The sequence below is a fragment of the Stylophora pistillata genome, chromosome 9, assembly GCF_964205215.1.
Source record: "Stylophora pistillata chromosome 9, jaStyPist1.2, whole genome shotgun sequence".
In the NCBI taxonomy this organism is placed as follows: domain Eukaryota; kingdom Metazoa; phylum Cnidaria; class Anthozoa; order Scleractinia; family Pocilloporidae; genus Stylophora; species Stylophora pistillata.
The window spans coordinates 14,032,421-14,049,505 of NC_142527.1; the positions used below are offsets into that span (position 1 = coordinate 14,032,421).

At 38.9% G+C, this 17,085-nt stretch overlaps 2 protein-coding genes and 1 pseudogene across 3 annotated transcripts in view; 2 read left to right on the top strand and 1 right to left on the bottom strand.

Annotated features, from left to right (window-relative positions):
- The window catches only part of LOC111334878 (cadherin-like and PC-esterase domain-containing protein 1), a 28,719-nt gene extending 12,582 nt beyond the window's left edge, over positions 1-16,137 (top strand). The window contains exons 11-22 of the mRNA XM_088732422.1: positions 94-137; positions 539-568; positions 706-895; positions 7,579-7,759; positions 8,252-8,375; positions 10,473-10,609; positions 11,440-11,496; positions 11,965-12,131; positions 13,098-13,199; positions 13,483-13,570; positions 13,658-13,804; positions 15,330-16,137. Of these exons, the coding sequence (XP_088588548.1) occupies positions 94-137; positions 539-568; positions 706-895; positions 7,579-7,759; positions 8,252-8,375; positions 10,473-10,609; positions 11,440-11,496; positions 11,965-12,131; positions 13,098-13,199; positions 13,483-13,570; positions 13,658-13,804; positions 15,330-15,488 (1,426 nt within the window). The 3' untranslated portion in view covers positions 15,489-16,137. The remainder of the gene's footprint in view (positions 1-93; positions 138-538; positions 569-705; positions 896-7,578; positions 7,760-8,251; positions 8,376-10,472; positions 10,610-11,439; positions 11,497-11,964; positions 12,132-13,097; positions 13,200-13,482; positions 13,571-13,657; positions 13,805-15,329) is intronic.
- Positions 1,329-3,238, top strand: LOC148723463 (uncharacterized; annotated as a pseudogene). Its single transcript, XR_015991454.1, has 3 exons — positions 1,329-1,852; positions 1,943-2,186; positions 2,588-3,238. The product of XR_015991454.1 is annotated as an uncharacterized LOC148723463 (transcript).
- LOC148723464 (uncharacterized) lies at positions 3,044-5,882 on the bottom strand. Its single transcript, XM_088732438.1, has 6 exons — positions 5,467-5,882; positions 4,725-5,153; positions 4,346-4,569; positions 3,923-4,071; positions 3,494-3,685; positions 3,044-3,205 (listed from the first exon to the last, which is right to left on the bottom strand). Exons 1-6 carry the CDS (start codon positions 5,842-5,844, stop codon positions 3,111-3,113), a joined length of 1,467 nt encoding a protein of 488 aa, XP_088588564.1. The 5' UTR covers positions 5,845-5,882; the 3' UTR covers positions 3,044-3,110.
- Positions 16,138-17,085: the final 948 nt, after the last annotated feature.

Here is a 17,085-nt window from a genome sequence, read left to right on the forward strand (position 1 = left end):
AATCTATAAACATGCAGGAGCTTTGGTAACTGGTAATTGAAAAGACCCTGGATGAAAATTTGTTATAGTTTTGTTTCTCTTCCTTCTTTACAGAGGACACAGAAGTGGCTCAGGTAGTGAATCACATGTATCTACAGGTAGGAATGAATTTGTTATCCGTCTAGACTGAACTGTACCTGGTGAAAGCAGACATTTATATCCTTATTTTTGTATATCACTGTGCAGCATGTTCCAAAGACCACATACCCTTTTGAAAAGTCCAAGGACTACAACTAAATCTAGTCAGGCTTTTCATGTGAGAAAGCCATGAACCAGATGGTTTATTGGATATGATTTATGATCTTTGTGACATTGCCTTGGTTTGGAATGTTTGACTACTGGTATGTAGTTTCTAAGATATGGATGTACTCATGCAGGTATTGTTTTTAAGAGTTCTGTGCTGCAGATTGTTTGTTTTCTCTATAACAGGACTTTGGGTACTGCTATTGGTTTGTAAGCTTTTTGCATTTGTAGAGTAAATCCTTGTTCTGTTTTATAGGGTCATCAAAAGAAACTGTTTGTGTCAATGGTAAGTTAATTGTGAGTGTTTGTTAAGGTGGTATTTGCTTTTAAATTTATGCATTTTATGAGGCCAAACTAGCAGGTTCACCCAGGTAAATGAAACCAAATGTTCTCTAAAAGACCTGCATCTTGACTTTTATCCAGATCCAAATGTGGAAAGCATCCTGACAGAACTAATTTCTCAACCTGAAATAGTTCTTCATCCACCTTTCAACAGTGATGTTTTCAGTTATCAAACAACTGTGTCATTTGATACCACAATCCTGCAGCTGTGGGGTAAAGCTTCAAAGTGCCATTTAGACGTCAGAATAGACACAAAATCTGAGGAAAGTCGGTAAGTAAATATGGATCTCTTTATGGAGTATATATCCATTGTGGATAGAAAATTACCTTGGGCATCTTAACGAGTAGAATCGTATACTTAAGGAAAATGAGGATTAAGGAGTCATCCACAGCTTTGCTCTCATGGGAATCGTGTGTTTGACGAAAGGCTCTTGTCTCAAATTCTGAGGTGTCCCAGCTCTCATATGCTTTCATAAAAGCCAAGTTATAAAACTTACTCAAATACAAAAATTAGTTGCCTGTGGTGCCTAGCCCCTTTCAGAGGATAGCTACATTATTCTGTGCACATCATTTGCTTCATCCAGGTAGATACTCTATAGTTTGGTTGGTTATTATGATACCAGCTGCTTTACATTGCAAAATGATGTAAATTTAATCTTTTTCTGTATTGTTTGAATAAATTTATCCTCTTATTGACTTAAAGTGTATATGACACGAAATTTTTTTTTTCGTTGATAGCTAGTTCCATGTGTATAATAAACGGTTTGAGAGTTTAAAATGAATGAAACAATTTTTTTGGTCGATTTTTAGCGCCCGAAACACGCTAAATTTATGTGTAAAATTGTTCCCGGAGACTGGGCCGAGAATTGGGACTCGTGACGTCAGGTTGTTTGATCCTATGATTGGCAAGGTCAACAACTTTCAGTGTTTTCCTTGTAACACGCTGTGATTACTCGCTCAATTCTATCGTTTCACGCTTCGAAATGTCCAGCGATTCCGAGAGTATTGAGTCGTCTGACTCCATAGAAAGTATGGATTGTGGAATAAGCGACAGTTCTGAAGAGGAATGGGGAGTTATCACTGGTGTGATAGCTCCATATCAAGATGAGCCGCTTGCGGACGAGAACGACGAAGAAACTGGCGTTTCGAGCGAACAAACCGATGTTGATGGACTTACCCCGTCAACTCTGGAGGCTAGATACGAGAGAACTGTAGACGTAGACTCCTGGTTAGTAAAACTGGTCCTTTAAAATTCCTTGTATATATACTTATAGCAAATCTCTGTTAGACAACAATTCATTTTTGCTGTCTTCTTCAGGTGTCGCTGCAAGCAATGTAATACCGGAACGTTAGTTGGTTCCCTGGAGTTTCGATGTTGCAGAGAGGTAACAAATTCATCTGCAAAGATGGATTTTGATGGTTCCATTGAACGGATAAAATGCATCACACAACACGAGGACTACGATGCGATTAGGAACCGCGCAGTTCTTCTCCAAGTGGCTCCCTTGTTGAGAAACCAGGATGGTGGGACTTACCGTCGCCGAGGTGGAGTCAGAAAACGAGTCAGTACATTTTTAGTAAAAACATAAATAAAAACATACAATGTGTAAACTAGCATAATCACTTTGCTGGGCATAAAACATTAAGCTTCAGATAAATCAGGGTAAATTAAGGCACCTCAAGCTATAAAAGTTGACCAAGTTAAGTTAGATTTTGCATTTACTTGGACTTTTATCTGATGCACTGACCTAAGATAAAACAGGAACTAATAAGATTGCTTGCAAAGTAGCTTGTAGGAAAATGTAAGCTTGAGAAATGCCCTGCAGTTCATTATCAATTCCTAAACATAAATATTTTTTATTTGAATGTGTGTGTCATGGGGAGGTGAAAGGCAGGGTCCTGTAGTAATGTAGAGCATTCTTACACACCTTCCTATATAATTTTCATTGTGCTTTTACTCTAGGTTCATTAGAGCTGTTGCATACCGATGGACCACAAGGTGGCTTTGTGGCTACATGGGCTGGGATAACAGAAGACCACTACCAGCCTGTGTTTACCATAATATCAGAACTAAATACCAGTCACAAAAATTAATACCAGAGGTTTTGCTGCTGCTCATGACAGAGACTAGCATAGTACACGTAATCAAACCTATGACATGATTGTTCTACACTGATTGTCTCGGTAAACAACAATTTTCAAATTGATTTTCATGGCTGGTTGTTTCTTGTTCTATTGTTTGGTAATGTATGGACTGTGAACCAGAAACAGCTTAGGTTCTACATGCACACTAGTTTGACTAAATTTAAAATTTCAACTTGTTGTAGGTACAGTGCAAATATTGTAAGTCGATGAGTACAGTGCAATGCAGGCATGGAAAATTTAAAGTAAGAAGGAAAATTGTACCACGCAGAAAACCTTCCTGTGACAAAAGTTTGGTCACTTTATTTTTTGCAACGGCTTTTGTGACTTCGCAATGGTTTTTGTCATATTGAGCAATTGTAAGGTCGTCTTGAAGTGGGTTGACTGCTGCTTGAGGTATTGTCACTGATAGACATCTGTAGTTTCGCCTGCTCTGCTTCTGTAAAATAAATAAATTTATTTAATTATGTTAGTGCATTTTTAGTTTGTTTGTTTAGCATCCTTTTACTATGGAAAAAACATGTAGAAGATATCCTCCGTGGAGACAATCACATTGTGCATTACCATGATGGCAAACTTGTTCCCAAGGTCTATCTTTTCCCCAGTTCTAGTGGGTGGGAAGAAGATAGACCCTGAGGACAAGGTTGCATGACAGTTGGTACGTAGAACATTATGTCATATTTGAACATTGCGCTTCATGAGCTTTGAAGAGTCAAAGCAAACTAACCTGGTGGAAATAGTGACGTTTTCTTCGTTGCCTTTCTTGCCTGGTAAAACTTTACAGCATCCTCTTTATTTACTCTGTCTGGGAACTGCTGGTTGAGGGGTTCTGGTACCCTTGCTGCATACTTCTCATCTACTTTCTTCATTTCTGCCTTTGGCAAGGTGAAGAGAAGATTCTTCAGTGTGTCAACATACCCTGAAAAGATCACAGCCCAATTCATATAAAATGTCGACGTCATTTGAAAAACATGCAACAGTGTTTTATCAGATATAAGGAAACAAGGTGAAGCAGAGTCCTTTACACAAGATGCTGGTCAATAGTACTTATCATGGTAAAAAGAGTGATCTGACTCTTAACAAAAGAGCATAACATTTCCTACACTTAGTTCAGTGTAGCCACTGTACTTTTAAAATCATAATGGTCAATAATTACCATAGCTAGGTGGAGATGCCACCTCTCTAACAACCTCTTCTCCCAGTTTAAATTTTGGATAAGTCACCCGAATGTATTCTTTTCCATCGCTTGATGTTTGGGTTTCTCTTCTGAGGTTTTCATTAAAATGCAAGCTTGCCAGTATGTGCCTAGAAAATTTTACTTTAGATGAGCGAACACATGAAAATCTGAAAATGAGATTGTGTATGATAATGGTTGGAACACAAGGGAAAGAACCCAGTAGCTACTTATATGTTTTGAGGGTGAGAGAAGATTGGATATGAGAGTGAATTGATGAACATGAGGAGTTATGGATGGGAAAAAGGGCTATTTTCCCTTTGTCCTTTCCCATAACTCCCTAAGTGCCTCAATCCACTTATGCAAGTGGTATAATTCCAATGAAAGCTACAATAGTAGTCTCACCTGATATCTTTTTCCATGCTTTCTTCTGAGAGATTCTCTTCCTCTTCATCATCCTCAGTACCTTCAGCTTCTGTGGAACCTCCTGCCTGTGACCTCCAGTCCCCATCCTCATTCTCTGTTGCCATATCTGTATCAGTCCCAGTGCTTGACCAGATAAATAAATCTTTGGACCCACTTTCCTCCTGCTCATCAATTTCTCCTTCAGATGCTGTTTCAATTACTTTCTATAATAACAAACAAACAAGATGGAATAAATTATCCAGTACTAGTGAGAGTGAGTAGCACTAGGAACACTTGAATCAAGTTCAATATGGATACTATTCTTTCGCCATTATACAAAGCTACAAGAAAGCATAAATAGGTTTTGTTTAGCACTCACACTTTTGAGCTCTCTTATCTCCTTTTTCTGTTCCTTTACTATTCTCCTTAGACGTATAGTTTGCTTCTTCTGATTTTTTAATTTGGATTTATATACACAATCTACACAAGAGCTGCCTTGCAATGGTGTTACGTTGGGGGATGGTGTTGTATTGACTGGCGTAGCACAGGTATTGTTGGTGGAGGTCAAGGCAACTGGAGAAGTGAAAGGAGTGATAACAGAAACAGTAGCAGTTGAGGTATTGGTGCTGCCAGAACTTTCATCAGTTGGGCTCATGCACACATCTGTTGCGATGTTGAACGGATTCTCTTCATTTGTATCATCATCATGATCATCTACAAGGTTACTCATTGATTCTTCCCTGGCCTCATCAACCTTCTTTTTCTTCGCCTCTGACTCATGAAAGTCTGCAAAGGCATCACGCCTTAGCTGCAGCAAAAACATAAAATATCCTGGTTGATAAAATATATCGAGCACAAGACACCCTTGCTTTTGCTAAGATTATGTGTAGGATTCGAAACGATCACAAAGCTTGTATAAATCAATACTCAAAACTCCAGTGAACATGTTGATGATTCACTAAGGTATAGGTTTTAGCAGTTCAGTTTGCTTTCAGCACGGCAAAACCGCAATTAGACACGGACATTTTACACATAAATGCTTCCAAAAGAATAGGTTATTTACATCAGAAAAACTTACACATGTTAATGTTTATGATCGGAGATCACGAGAAAACGCTTACCTGTCGCCTTTTGCGATCTGTCAGAACTTCAGGACCTTCTGGTAGAACTGCATGTCTTGTTGGAACAGAGCCCTTGATAAGAACTTTGTTCCGTTTTATCTGCGTCATACCGTCCAGCGAAAATGCCAAGCTGCCCTCGTAACAACTTTGCTCAAAGTGAGCCGAACACAACGAGGCATGTTTGGCAACAGGTTCGCCGAAATCAACTCGGTGCCGCTGCACGAATTTCACCCATTGGGCTCTCACTGTTGGATTTACAGGAAACTGGTGCATCGAAATACCTGGTGTGTAGCTGGTACTCGTACAGCTTCTATTGTTGGGCGCCCCAGCCACACAATAACGTCCACCTTTCCGTACTGGCCTATTCTTTTCCGCCATAGACCACTTTCATAAATGGCTGTCGGATTAATATTCTTTTGTTTAAACTTAAATTTTCCCGAGTGGCCTCGCTTGAGATAATGTATTCTTGTGAATTTTGTACTGGAGAACGAGGCCACCCTGTCAAATTTATATGTAAACATAAGAATTGTAATGCGGCAGCCATTTATGAAAGTGGTCTACTGAGTCAAACAACCTGACGTCACAGGTAAAGTTCACGTGACCTTTTGGCCGCGCGTTCGAGGGGACAAATTTCAAGCCAACTTAGCGCGTAGTTTAAACGAAAACTATGTATTTATAATTATTTTCAACGATTTTTAACTCTCGAACCGTTTGTTATATATATCGAACTAGCAGAAAACAAAAAAAAAAATTTCATGTCATATACACTTTAAGTAATCATAAGTTTAAGATTATTGCATTAAAACACAACCAACCATAGATTTGAACTAATGATTTCTTTCCTGTTGGATATTAATGTATGTAAAGTAGTCTTTATGTTATTGTAAGAGCAGCTTTGAGAACTCTTTTTTAAAATTCAGATGTTTTTCTTGTTCATAACATCCTTGTTGCAAACATATAGAACTCAAGCAGTTGTGTATGAACACAAAAAAAATTATTTGAAAAGACTTAAATCAAAATGTCTGACATGAAAATAAATAACTATAGAGCTTTTTACACATAAGTATCCTTTACTCAGAGTGATTAAAAGAACACTGAAGGGTGGATGGCTTCCAAAGATTTTACTAAGAGACATAAATCATTAGTTTAGACTAGTAAAAGTCAAATTATGAACCTCATTTTTTGCCATCTTTGGTTTAATGGTTATAATGCCAAAGCAAGTTAGTTTAAGTTAGTCACGGTTAATGATAGCTTGTATTTTGGTTCTGACTGTTTCATATGAACAACATGGAATTCAATTCTAAAGCAGATATGCGAAGGAAGATGAAAATAGATTATTTGGGAAGAACAGGTTTAGATTTCCCAGGGCACAGTTTGCATGAAATGTCTGTAGCTGTGATGGAAAAAACTCAGAGTTGGTGAAATTTGACCTGTCATGGAACTAACTCAGAGTTGGTGAAATTTGACCTGTCATGGAACTAACTCAGAGTTGGTGAAATTTGACCTGTCATGGAATAAGCTTGCAACTGTACCTGGGATTTTATAGAAATTGGTTGCCTCTGACTGTTGTTATTTTTTTGAAACAGATGTGTCGGCTAATGCTTAAACCTTCATCAGTGATATGAAGAATGAAGATCGTTATCATTCGCTATTTATTTTTTCCATTTGTAAACATAGGTGGGAATGTTGGAAAATTAAATGATCTTTATGATTATTTAATTTTCCAACAATTTCAGGTATAGCCATTCATTCATATCTTGAATACATTCTAAGTATCCTTAAAGTATATACTGTACTTGTCACTTTGCCACAAGTGGTTTTACTTTTAAAGTATACTTAAAGTGCAATGCAAAATTCTCTGTACTTTTTAAGTGTACTGCAAGACTGCATACTTTGGGTGTTTCAATTTCAGGTGGGAACAAGTATGATACAAGTATACTTTTGGTAGTTCTTCAAGTCTGATGAAAGTACACTTTTTGTATCTTCTTTGCAGTACACTTTGATTACAGAACTGGTATTATATAGTATAAAAATAAATTAAGTGATTATGAATCATTCATTCTGTTTTAAAGCTATGTATCAGTAATGGTTTGTTACATTATTTTGTTTCAGTAAATCCAACCATTCTCTTGGTGTTGGGTGGAACAAATTTTCCATTTTTGTTGTTGATACCAGGCAGAAAAGGGCTGAAGTTGTGAATACCTATCATCTGTTTGTATTTCGTAAAAGACGCTCTGAGACAGAGAGTATATTTGAAGAAGATTCCACTCATCGAGTTTGTGCTATTTACCAGGTAGTTGCATGATTGTTCACATCATCATAGCACATACAGTCTTGAACTGTTGCCATGCAGAGTTTGTCATAAATTATTTTGTCTCAAATTATTTGCAATGTAGTGAAACGAGAGCTAAAATGGATTAAATTAAGTGTGTATTCATGGACCCTTTATCAGAGTGTTGGTGATGTTCCTTACCTTCCAGTTAAATCCAGATTCAGCTGGTTTTTATTATTAATCATATCTCACAGTTATGGCGTGCACTATGATTGGTCTATTTAGTGGGCCGTATTTCAGTGTATGGCCCACTGAATTCAAAATTTTGTTTGAATTGAAATCTTCCCCCTTAATTTGAACCCCAGAGATATGATAAATGCCTCACTAACTTCGTTTTCTTGGTCCGTAACTTAATATACAGACCTCGCATTCAGTTTAAAACTAGCTGCCCTCAAATTATATTAAAGTTGTATACATGCATGTAGTTACTGAAATTTTTTTAATGTTACCAAGGAGTGCAGCCTTAAAGTGTTTCCTGACTTGCCGTGTGGTCTTAAGAAGTTGCCAGATTCAACATGGAAAACGTTTCTCTCCAAACAGAAAGAACTTCCTCACTGTGAGACTGGGCACGAGTTAGGTGGATATAAATTATGATAAAGTAATAGCAGGACACCAAATTGTCATGAAAGGATAGACAAAATAGTCTTATTTTAAACTTACAAGACCATAACCCTTTATACCCCTACATCAGTATGCATATTCTCCATACTGTTCTCTGCACATGTCCTAAGGTGCTAACAAGGAGACTTTGTTCAACAATCAAGAGCTTCTTTAGTTAGTGATCATTTCCTTTATTCTTGTGACCTTCATATTTAATTCAGGGCTGATATATTGCGAGGAGAAATAAGATGTTAAGCACTCTTAGGGTCTAAAGGGATAATGACCTTACCCGTAACCCAGAGCAATCGGTATATACCTTGTATAAGATGTTAAGCACTCTTAGGGTCCAAAGGTATAATGACCTTACCCGTAACCCAGAGCAATCGGCATGTACCTTGTATAAGATGTTAAGCACTCTTAGGGTCCAAAGGTATAATGACCTTACCCGTAACCCAGAGCAATCGGCATGTACCTTGTATAAGATGTTAAGCACTCTTAGGGTCCAAAGGGATAACGACCTTACCCGTAACCCAGAGCAATCGGCATGTACCTTGTATAAGATGTTAAGTACTCTTAGGGTCCAAAGGGATAACGACCTTACCCGTAACCCAGAGCAATCGGCATGTACCTTGTATAAGATGTTAAGTACTCTTAGGGTCCAAAGGGATAACGACCTTACCCGTAACCCAGAGCAATCGGCATGTACCTTGTATAAGATGTTAAGTACTCTTAGGGTCCAAAGGGATAACGACCTTACCCGTAACCCAGAGCAATCGGCATGTACCTTGTATAAGATGTTAAGCACTCTTAGGGTCCAAAGGGATAACGACCTTACCCGTAACCCAGAGCAATCGGCATGTACCTTGTATAAGATGTTAAGTACTCTTAGGGTCCAAAGGGATAACGACCTTACCCGTAACCCAGAGCAATCGGCATGTACCTTGTATAAGATGTTAAGCACTCTTAGGGTCCAAAGGGATAACGACCTTACCCGTAACCCAGAGCAATCGGCATGTACCTTGTATAAGATGTTAAGCACTCTTAGGGTCCAAAGGGATAACGACCTTACCCGTAACCCAGAGCAATCGGTATGTACCTTGTATAAGATGTTAAGTACTCTTAGGGTCCAAAGGGATAACGACCTTACCCGTAACCCAGAGCAATCGGCATGTACCTTGTATAAGATGTTAAGCACTCTTAGGGTCCAAAGGGATAACGACCTTACCCGTAACCCAGAGCAATCGGTATGTACCTTGTATAAGATGTTAAGTACTTTTAGGGTCCAAAGGGATAACGACCTTACCCGTAACCCAGAGCAATCTGCATGTACCTTGTATAAGATGTTAAGTACTCTTAGGGTCCAAAGGTATAATGACCTTACCCGTAACCCAGAGCAATCTGCATGTACCTTGTATAAGATGTTAAGCACTCTTAGGGTCCAAAGGGATAACGCCCGTAACCCAGAGCAATCTGCATGTACCTTGTATAAGATGTTAAGTACTCTTAGGGTCCAAAGGTATAATGACCTTACCCGTAACCCAGAGCAATCGGCATGTACCTTGTATAAGATGTTAAGTACTCTTAGGGTCCAAAGGGATAATGACCTTACCCGTAACCCAGAGCAATCGGCATGTACCTTGCATTAGATTGGGATGATACTGTACTTCGAAATTCGACTGAGGTTTTTGGTATCATAAGATACTTACCTGAAGTTAATGAAAATACAAATAAATTGTTTTCCCTCAGCAGTGCTAATGGAACAAAGGCTAATAAGGCCGTGCAAATTAGTGAACAAATTGATTCGAACGAAACATAGCTAGGTCAAAGTTCACAACTCACATGAGGGAAACTATTGACTATTAACACTTATAACGTTGGACTCAAACTCGATCTTGACAACCAGTCCGCTAACCCAATGTCATCCATAGAAAACTGATTTTCTTATTAAAGTAGAAACAATTTTTATCAAAAGAGGAGTCGAAATGCAAAGATGTAGCTTCTTTAGGTGTCACAGCTTTCCTATTTTAAAGCGAGAGAATACCTCACCACTCGGATAAATTCTTCTTATCGTCAGGTCGTTGGGTTTTACCTTGTGCAAGCTGTGATGACCCTGCTAGCTGCTTCTGGAGACAAACAGTCTGGTCGCCACTTACATGTCAGTACAGTGTTTTTTCCAAGAATCATACCAGAAACTGCCTTGCAAACAGGAAGGTCAGAGCCAAATTAAACTTCATTCACTTTGCACTTGGTAGCTTGACTAGATTACACGCGTCTCTATGGGAAGCATTATTTTCATTTTTTGTGGTTAGGGTTACGTTGCTTTCGACATTGCAATTTTCGGAGGCTTGTTGCCTTCCAAATTTTGATCAAAGAGTGTATTCCTATTTAATATCGTAAAACTAAAATCGAAGTGATCTGCAGCCAATCAGATCCAAGGAAAGTTCGATGAGGAGCCAATGAGAGCTCAAAATAAGATGAGAAAACTGCCTGAAGCGCGGGAAAACGCGGGTGATTACAACTGTAAGGTCTACTCGGTTTCGGTTTTGCATCTGATGAGCCTAATGCAAACTGATGAGCGTAATGCAAACTGATGAGCGTAATGCAAACTGATGAGCCTAATGCAAACTGATGAGCGTAATGCAAACTGATGAGCACAATGCAAATTGATGAGCACAATGCAAACTGATGAGCACAATGCAAACTGATGAGCGTAATGCAAACTGATGAGCACAATGCAAAGTGATGAGCACAATGCAAACTGATGAGCGTAATACAAACTGATGAGCGTAGTGCAAACTGATGAGCACAATGCAAACTGATGAGCACAATGCAAACCGATGAGCGTAATGCAAACTAATGAGCACAATGCAAACTGATGCGACGAGGGATTACATCCGGTGCTTCACTGAAAATTTCTCTGACTTATTTTTGGTGACGCGCCTTTTGACGTTTTCGAACTCACGACTAGATTTTTCAATATCCTTTCAGTCATAGAAAAGACGAGGCTTTTGTAACAAGCGTTTTCTTTTTGTTTACATTAGATTCTTTTTGTCGGAGACTCTACCAATCGCGGCATTATGTATTACCTTATGGAAAAGGTATGGCTACGTAAGCAAGAGAACCCATATTTCTGCAAATGAAACTGTGTGATATCAATAGATAAACAAGAAAAAAGCATAAGTTAACGTCTAGCTTTTGAATGAAGATGTCCCCTATTTATTGTATCATTGTGTTGTATTAAGGAGGCAAACAGTTGTCTTAGTTCTTTAAAACTTGGGTATACTGACTACACAGAAGATTGATTTGATCTTGTTTCCAGTTCACGAAAGTTCTTTCTGTTCGTCACTCGTAAACCTTTAAGGCATTCATTCAGTGACATGTAATTATTCAGTGTTTCGAATCCTAGTTCCGCTGTCCTAACTATGTGGGAATATCTCCTTTTTGTTATGAAGCGCCTTTACTTGTCGGTGACATGTTAGTATGGAATACATATTACTGAGTTGATGAAGACGCAAGAAAACCGCCGGTTTTTCCTTTATCATTAATCAATTATTCCTTTACTACAGCTAAACGGTTCTTTAAGGAAATGGGAAAAGACGCATACAATGAAAATTTACAGCGACGAATTAAACAGTGGTCGCACCTCTGTCAGCTTCGCATATTACCCTCAGTTTTGGCTTCGTGAGAACAAGAGACCTGTCTTTGTTAAAGCGCTCTACCAGCTTATAGCGAGGTATCTCCTTATCTGTCTTTTATATGATATTAAAATACAGTAAAGCTCAATATGTACCAGATAAATCTTGTAATCTTCGTCACCTCCCAATCATTTTTCATTTCACGTTCATCGCGTTTGCTTGTAAACTCTTTCCAGCCAAACATCAGTATGCACATCTATATTCTCTATACTGTTATCAGTACATTTCCTAAGGTACGGTCAAGGAGGATTTGTGTAACAATCAAGAGCTGCTTTAGTTGGTGAACATTTCATTTATTTTCATGACCTTAAATGTTTGATTCAGTCGTGATATTGAAAGAGGAAGTAAGATGTTCATTACTGTTAGGGGTCAAAGGTTTAAGTCGGCTGACGTGGAACGTGGAAAAAATACCGAAAGAGAGGGCAATTATTCACGTGGTATACCTTCGAAAAAAAGTTGGTAGAGACATGTAAAATGGAAGCAAAAAATGTAGAAAAATTGAATTCATGACCGTAACAAGAAGTCTCCCTTGAAGAAATAATATTCCCCTGGTTTAGCTTTAGTTTCATCGATTTACATCTTCCCCGATACCTTTATATGTGAGGAAGTTTCATTTGAAAAAGATAGATTGGTTGTTTTTGTTGTTCAATAGATGCATGGGTAAATGGGATAGAACAACGGATAAGTTATGTTCAACTGATGTGCTCAAATCGTCCTCTGGATACTAAAAGGGCGTAGGCTAGAAGAGGGGGTATGGTGCTCGTTCCCCCCTCTAAGAAAAAGCGATAATTTATGATAATAAAACAATCGTTTGCCCTAAAGTACCATCGATACGGTGGTGTAGTACTCTAAAGTGGAAAATCCTGCTAACCCCTGTCACTGAGTCATCTGTTTGATATCAGTGATACATCTTAGCCTGGTATACAGTTTTTCTTTGAAGGATGCGGTCTTGTTAGCACCCATTAGGAAATAATTAGTAATCATAATTCGTCTTTGTCCATTAGGTTTCTTCCTTTAGAAAACAACACGAAAACCATTCTTGTTGTGGGTGGAGTACAGTGGATGGGATTCCAACACATTTTGGAAACCAATAAAGCGTTAGCCAGGTGAAGTTTCTGATTCGAACCTTCATCGTTACGCGATAAACCATTGTCACTGGTTTGCTTCGTTTGGAATGCAAACAGTTGACTTTCAAGAACGTTAAATTGCTCATTTTCGTTTATATCGAGGTAAAGAAATTTTTTAAGGAAAATGGCTGTCTTGTCCACGCATTGAGATAACCTTAAATTGTAATTTGACCATAAGTGATGTAAACGCATAGTGAAAGAACGAAAGCGAGTGATTGTACTGTTAATTATTTTCCTGACGTGAAGTGATTTTTTTCTCCAGCCTTGGCTTGAACGGAATCAAGGTCGTTATCAAGAGCCTGGGCTCTGGATTTCACCTTCCCGTACCTGGACTTCCTCGTCACAACTTGGTAAAACTGCCGTTGTTGCTTAATTATGAATTCTGATATAAACTCTTAGTATTGGCAGCATTGATAGCTCATGACATATTTTCACAGGCAGAACAGCGAAAAACTGCCGAACGGAATCAAATGGTAATAAAAGCTGCTAAGCGGCTGGGGTATGAAGTGGTGGACACTTTTGGAATGACTGTTTCTAGATACAAGGACTTTCTCCAAGGAAACTGTGGCTGCCACTTTCACAAGGTGACGTTTATTTTTAAACGATTAATTTACATTCTTAATGTCTCTTTGACTTCATTCTCTTTCTCCTAGTTATTAGAACATAGCTAGCAGAACCGCGCAATCAAATTCAATATTTGTAAGCGTGCTCAAAATCCCGATAGCGCACGCTGACAGCGTCAGCAAATCGCTTCGCCAGAAATTTTTTTTTCGCGCGAGCGGCCGATTGTTAGCGCGGGAAAAGTAATATATTTCGCGACAATAATGGATACAAACAGAAACTCGGCCTACTAGTCCGAAAACGAAGACAATGTTTCGACCTTTTCCCTTGGGCTAGAGTTCTTAAATGAGGCAGAAAAAGAGAAAAACAAAGGAAAAGGAGACTCGGCATCAGCGCCGTCACGATTCGCTTCAACTGATATTGTTGTCCATTTTTCCCGTCGGATTTGATGCACAATTCTACCGGCTATGTTCTAAAACAATTGGTTCATGCTTTCAGCTGTGCACTATCGAGTTATGGAGCACGTGGGAAGTTTGGAGAGCACTCAAGAAGCTAGAGTTGCCCTCGGCTATCGCCTCGGGCAACTCTTACGCTTCTTTCGTGCTCTCCAAACTTCCCGCGTGCTCCATAACTCGATAGTGCACGCTAAAGCATGAACCAATTGTTAATTAATGGTCAATACATATATCTTATTAACCAAGCGCGAGGGCCGTACTGGGAGAATATCGACCCGAGGTCTTGACAGTACGGACCTAGCGCAGCGAGGTCCGTACAAAAAAGACCGAGGGCCGATATTCTTCCAGTACGGTCCCGAGCAAGCTCGGTTAATAAGAAATTTATTATACGACTGAAGTTCAAAGGGACACAAGTGCGGTATCATGATACGGGACCATTCGGGACAGTGCCCGGTCCAATACTTAGAGAATATTGGACCAGAAATAGAGCATTTTGATTGGTTGATTTTAGTTATTGGCCCTCTGACTGCCCGAGTCGTGTAATAATTAGAGAGTGACCACCCTTTCATTGTTTATCAGAGATTGTTTTGGGGTCCTAGGGTAATTTCCAAGTGAGTGTCAAAGCTGATTCTACTCACTCCCACAACCAATCCGATTCCAAACTAAAGTCAATCACGAACTATCAACTATCTTTTCCAACACTACAGGCACTTTGCTTCCTTTTTTCGTGGAGTTTTGATTGGTTCCTCATCAGATTTTTCTCTACTGTGATTTGTCGTTGTGTTGATTTTAGTTATTGTTGTATGACACTATCGAAAAAAGACTTTATACCAGAGTTTTTGCAAAATGCTAGCAGCTCACGTAACCTTTAACCCGAATCTCAAGATGTGAGAACTAAATAAACAACGATACAATTCTTTTTTTGCCTTTTCCTTATGATATGTCGTTCCACCCAGACATTACCCTCTTTCAACGTGGTGTATGCAATTTGTTAAGACAGTCTTAATATTGAATGCTCCCGGGAGTCGTAAGCTTAAAGAAGTAGATGTATAAAAATCAAGCAAACTGAAGTTTAAAGCGACTTGGTTTTCAGGTCGTAGACATGAGGTCCTTGATCAAGGAAGAAGATGAAGTTCCATCTCCACTGTTGGAAAACACTCAAAAAGAGACTGACTTCTTACCCAGATATCACGTGATGGGACCAATTAATAGTATTTACTCAGAGTTGGTGATAAGCAGAATGTGCAGTTGAATTATTATATATTTTGTTAATGTTGTACGTTTTGTTATTTCTTTTACAATACTAAATTGCAATAGTGATTATAGTAGGTAATGTTTAATTTTAACGGTAAAGCGCAATGACGAATACAGTAACCAGAATTCATTACTAAACAGAGACATTATCATCACCTACAACAATACACAGACGGCTTTTTTTAACATTTATAAAAGAAGATATTTTCTTAGAAACAAATTAAATCCATGTGGATTACTTTTTACACAAAAGAAAATGTCAATGGTATTTCAATTCATATCCTATGTACGTATTAATTATTACAAGAATCCAAATGAATTCCAGATCATTCAAGTTAAGAGTATTAATATTTATTATCAGTTGTTAATTCAATATAAATAGATCATATCGAATGGAATGTGCAATTATGAAATGACTGATAGACCCTATTATTTACTCAGAAGTATTTATATCGTTTCGAATAGATGATGTCAGAACATCGTCAGTGAGTCCTTGACCAAAATAAAGGGTGTGAAGCCGCGAAACGGAGCAGCGAGCCCGAATTTAGGGTACATCAATTACATGTCAATGAGGACAACAAACTTAGGTGCGGCTTTTGAAAACGTATGACTAGTTTATAATAAATAATAAATAATCTAGCAATGGACATTCCACTGGGTGGATTTTTTTGTCCACTGTTTCCAGATCGAATTGGAATTTCGAATGTTGGTTTTTGCGGAGGGAGGAAAACCGGAGGACCCGGAGAAAAACCCTCGGAGCAAGGACGAGAACCAACAACAAACTCAACCCACATGTGACGCCAGGTCCGGGAATCGAACCCGGGCCACAGTGGTGGGAGGCGAGTGCTCTCACCACTGCGCCATCCCTTCTCCCCTAGTCAGGTTTAGTGCTACACACGAGAGGTTCGACGTTTGAAACGGGTGTCAGGGAGTGATTAATGTCCAGGAAAGACCGACTTTCTCACTAAACTGCGTTGATCACATGAAAATGAAACCATCTATTCACTTTCCTCATACACGTGCACTTATTTGGTAAACTAAAGAAACTTCTTCACTTAGAAACAGTGTGAAACAATTACTTGGGTTTGCTTGAGATTCTTCCCTGTGGAGGTTCGATGGTGTAGTGTAGAAAGCGCCAGGAAATATATCGTTTTTACCTCCGTTGATTTGAAACTGCCACTTGGTTGTACCAGTGTTCGCCACATTCCCTCCACACTATCACTCAACGTTGAATTTTCTCCCTTGAACTTCACCGTTGGCTGGGGAGAAGAGGACGTCTAAAAATCGAACGAGAACTCCGAAAGGACCATTCGAGAACGATCTGAATTATACCAAGTCTTTTTGCCACAAATTATAGTACTTAGATGGTTTCAGCTTCTAAACGTGTCTGTCTGACGTCGGTCCGACTGTGCCTGTGCTACAAGTATAGGCAATAACATGATTTCTCCTGCAATTTGGTGTTTATAAGCACGAGTAAATTTCTCAAAGAAAAATTGCATGAGCCCATGCTATTTGTAATTTTGTTTATTTACGTCAAATTGCACAAGAAATCGTGTTATTGCTTATCATTACACAGCCGGCAGCACCCGTGGGCA

What these genes read in the sequence shown, in the direction of transcription:
- LOC148723464 (XM_088732438.1), bottom strand. Translation starts at nt 5,844, where the DNA reads ATGGCGGAAAAGAATAGGCCAGTACGGAAAGGTGGACGTTATTGTGTG. An exon ending in AGCATGGAAAAAGATATCAG is followed by an intron (nt 4,072 to 4,345) that starts GTGAGACTACTA and finishes AAAATTTTCTAG; the next exon opens with GCACATACTGGCAAGCTTGC. An exon ending in GGCATCTCCACCTAGCTATG is followed by an intron (nt 3,686 to 3,922) that starts GTAATTATTGAC and finishes TGATCTTTTCAG; the next exon opens with GGTATGTTGACACACTGAAG.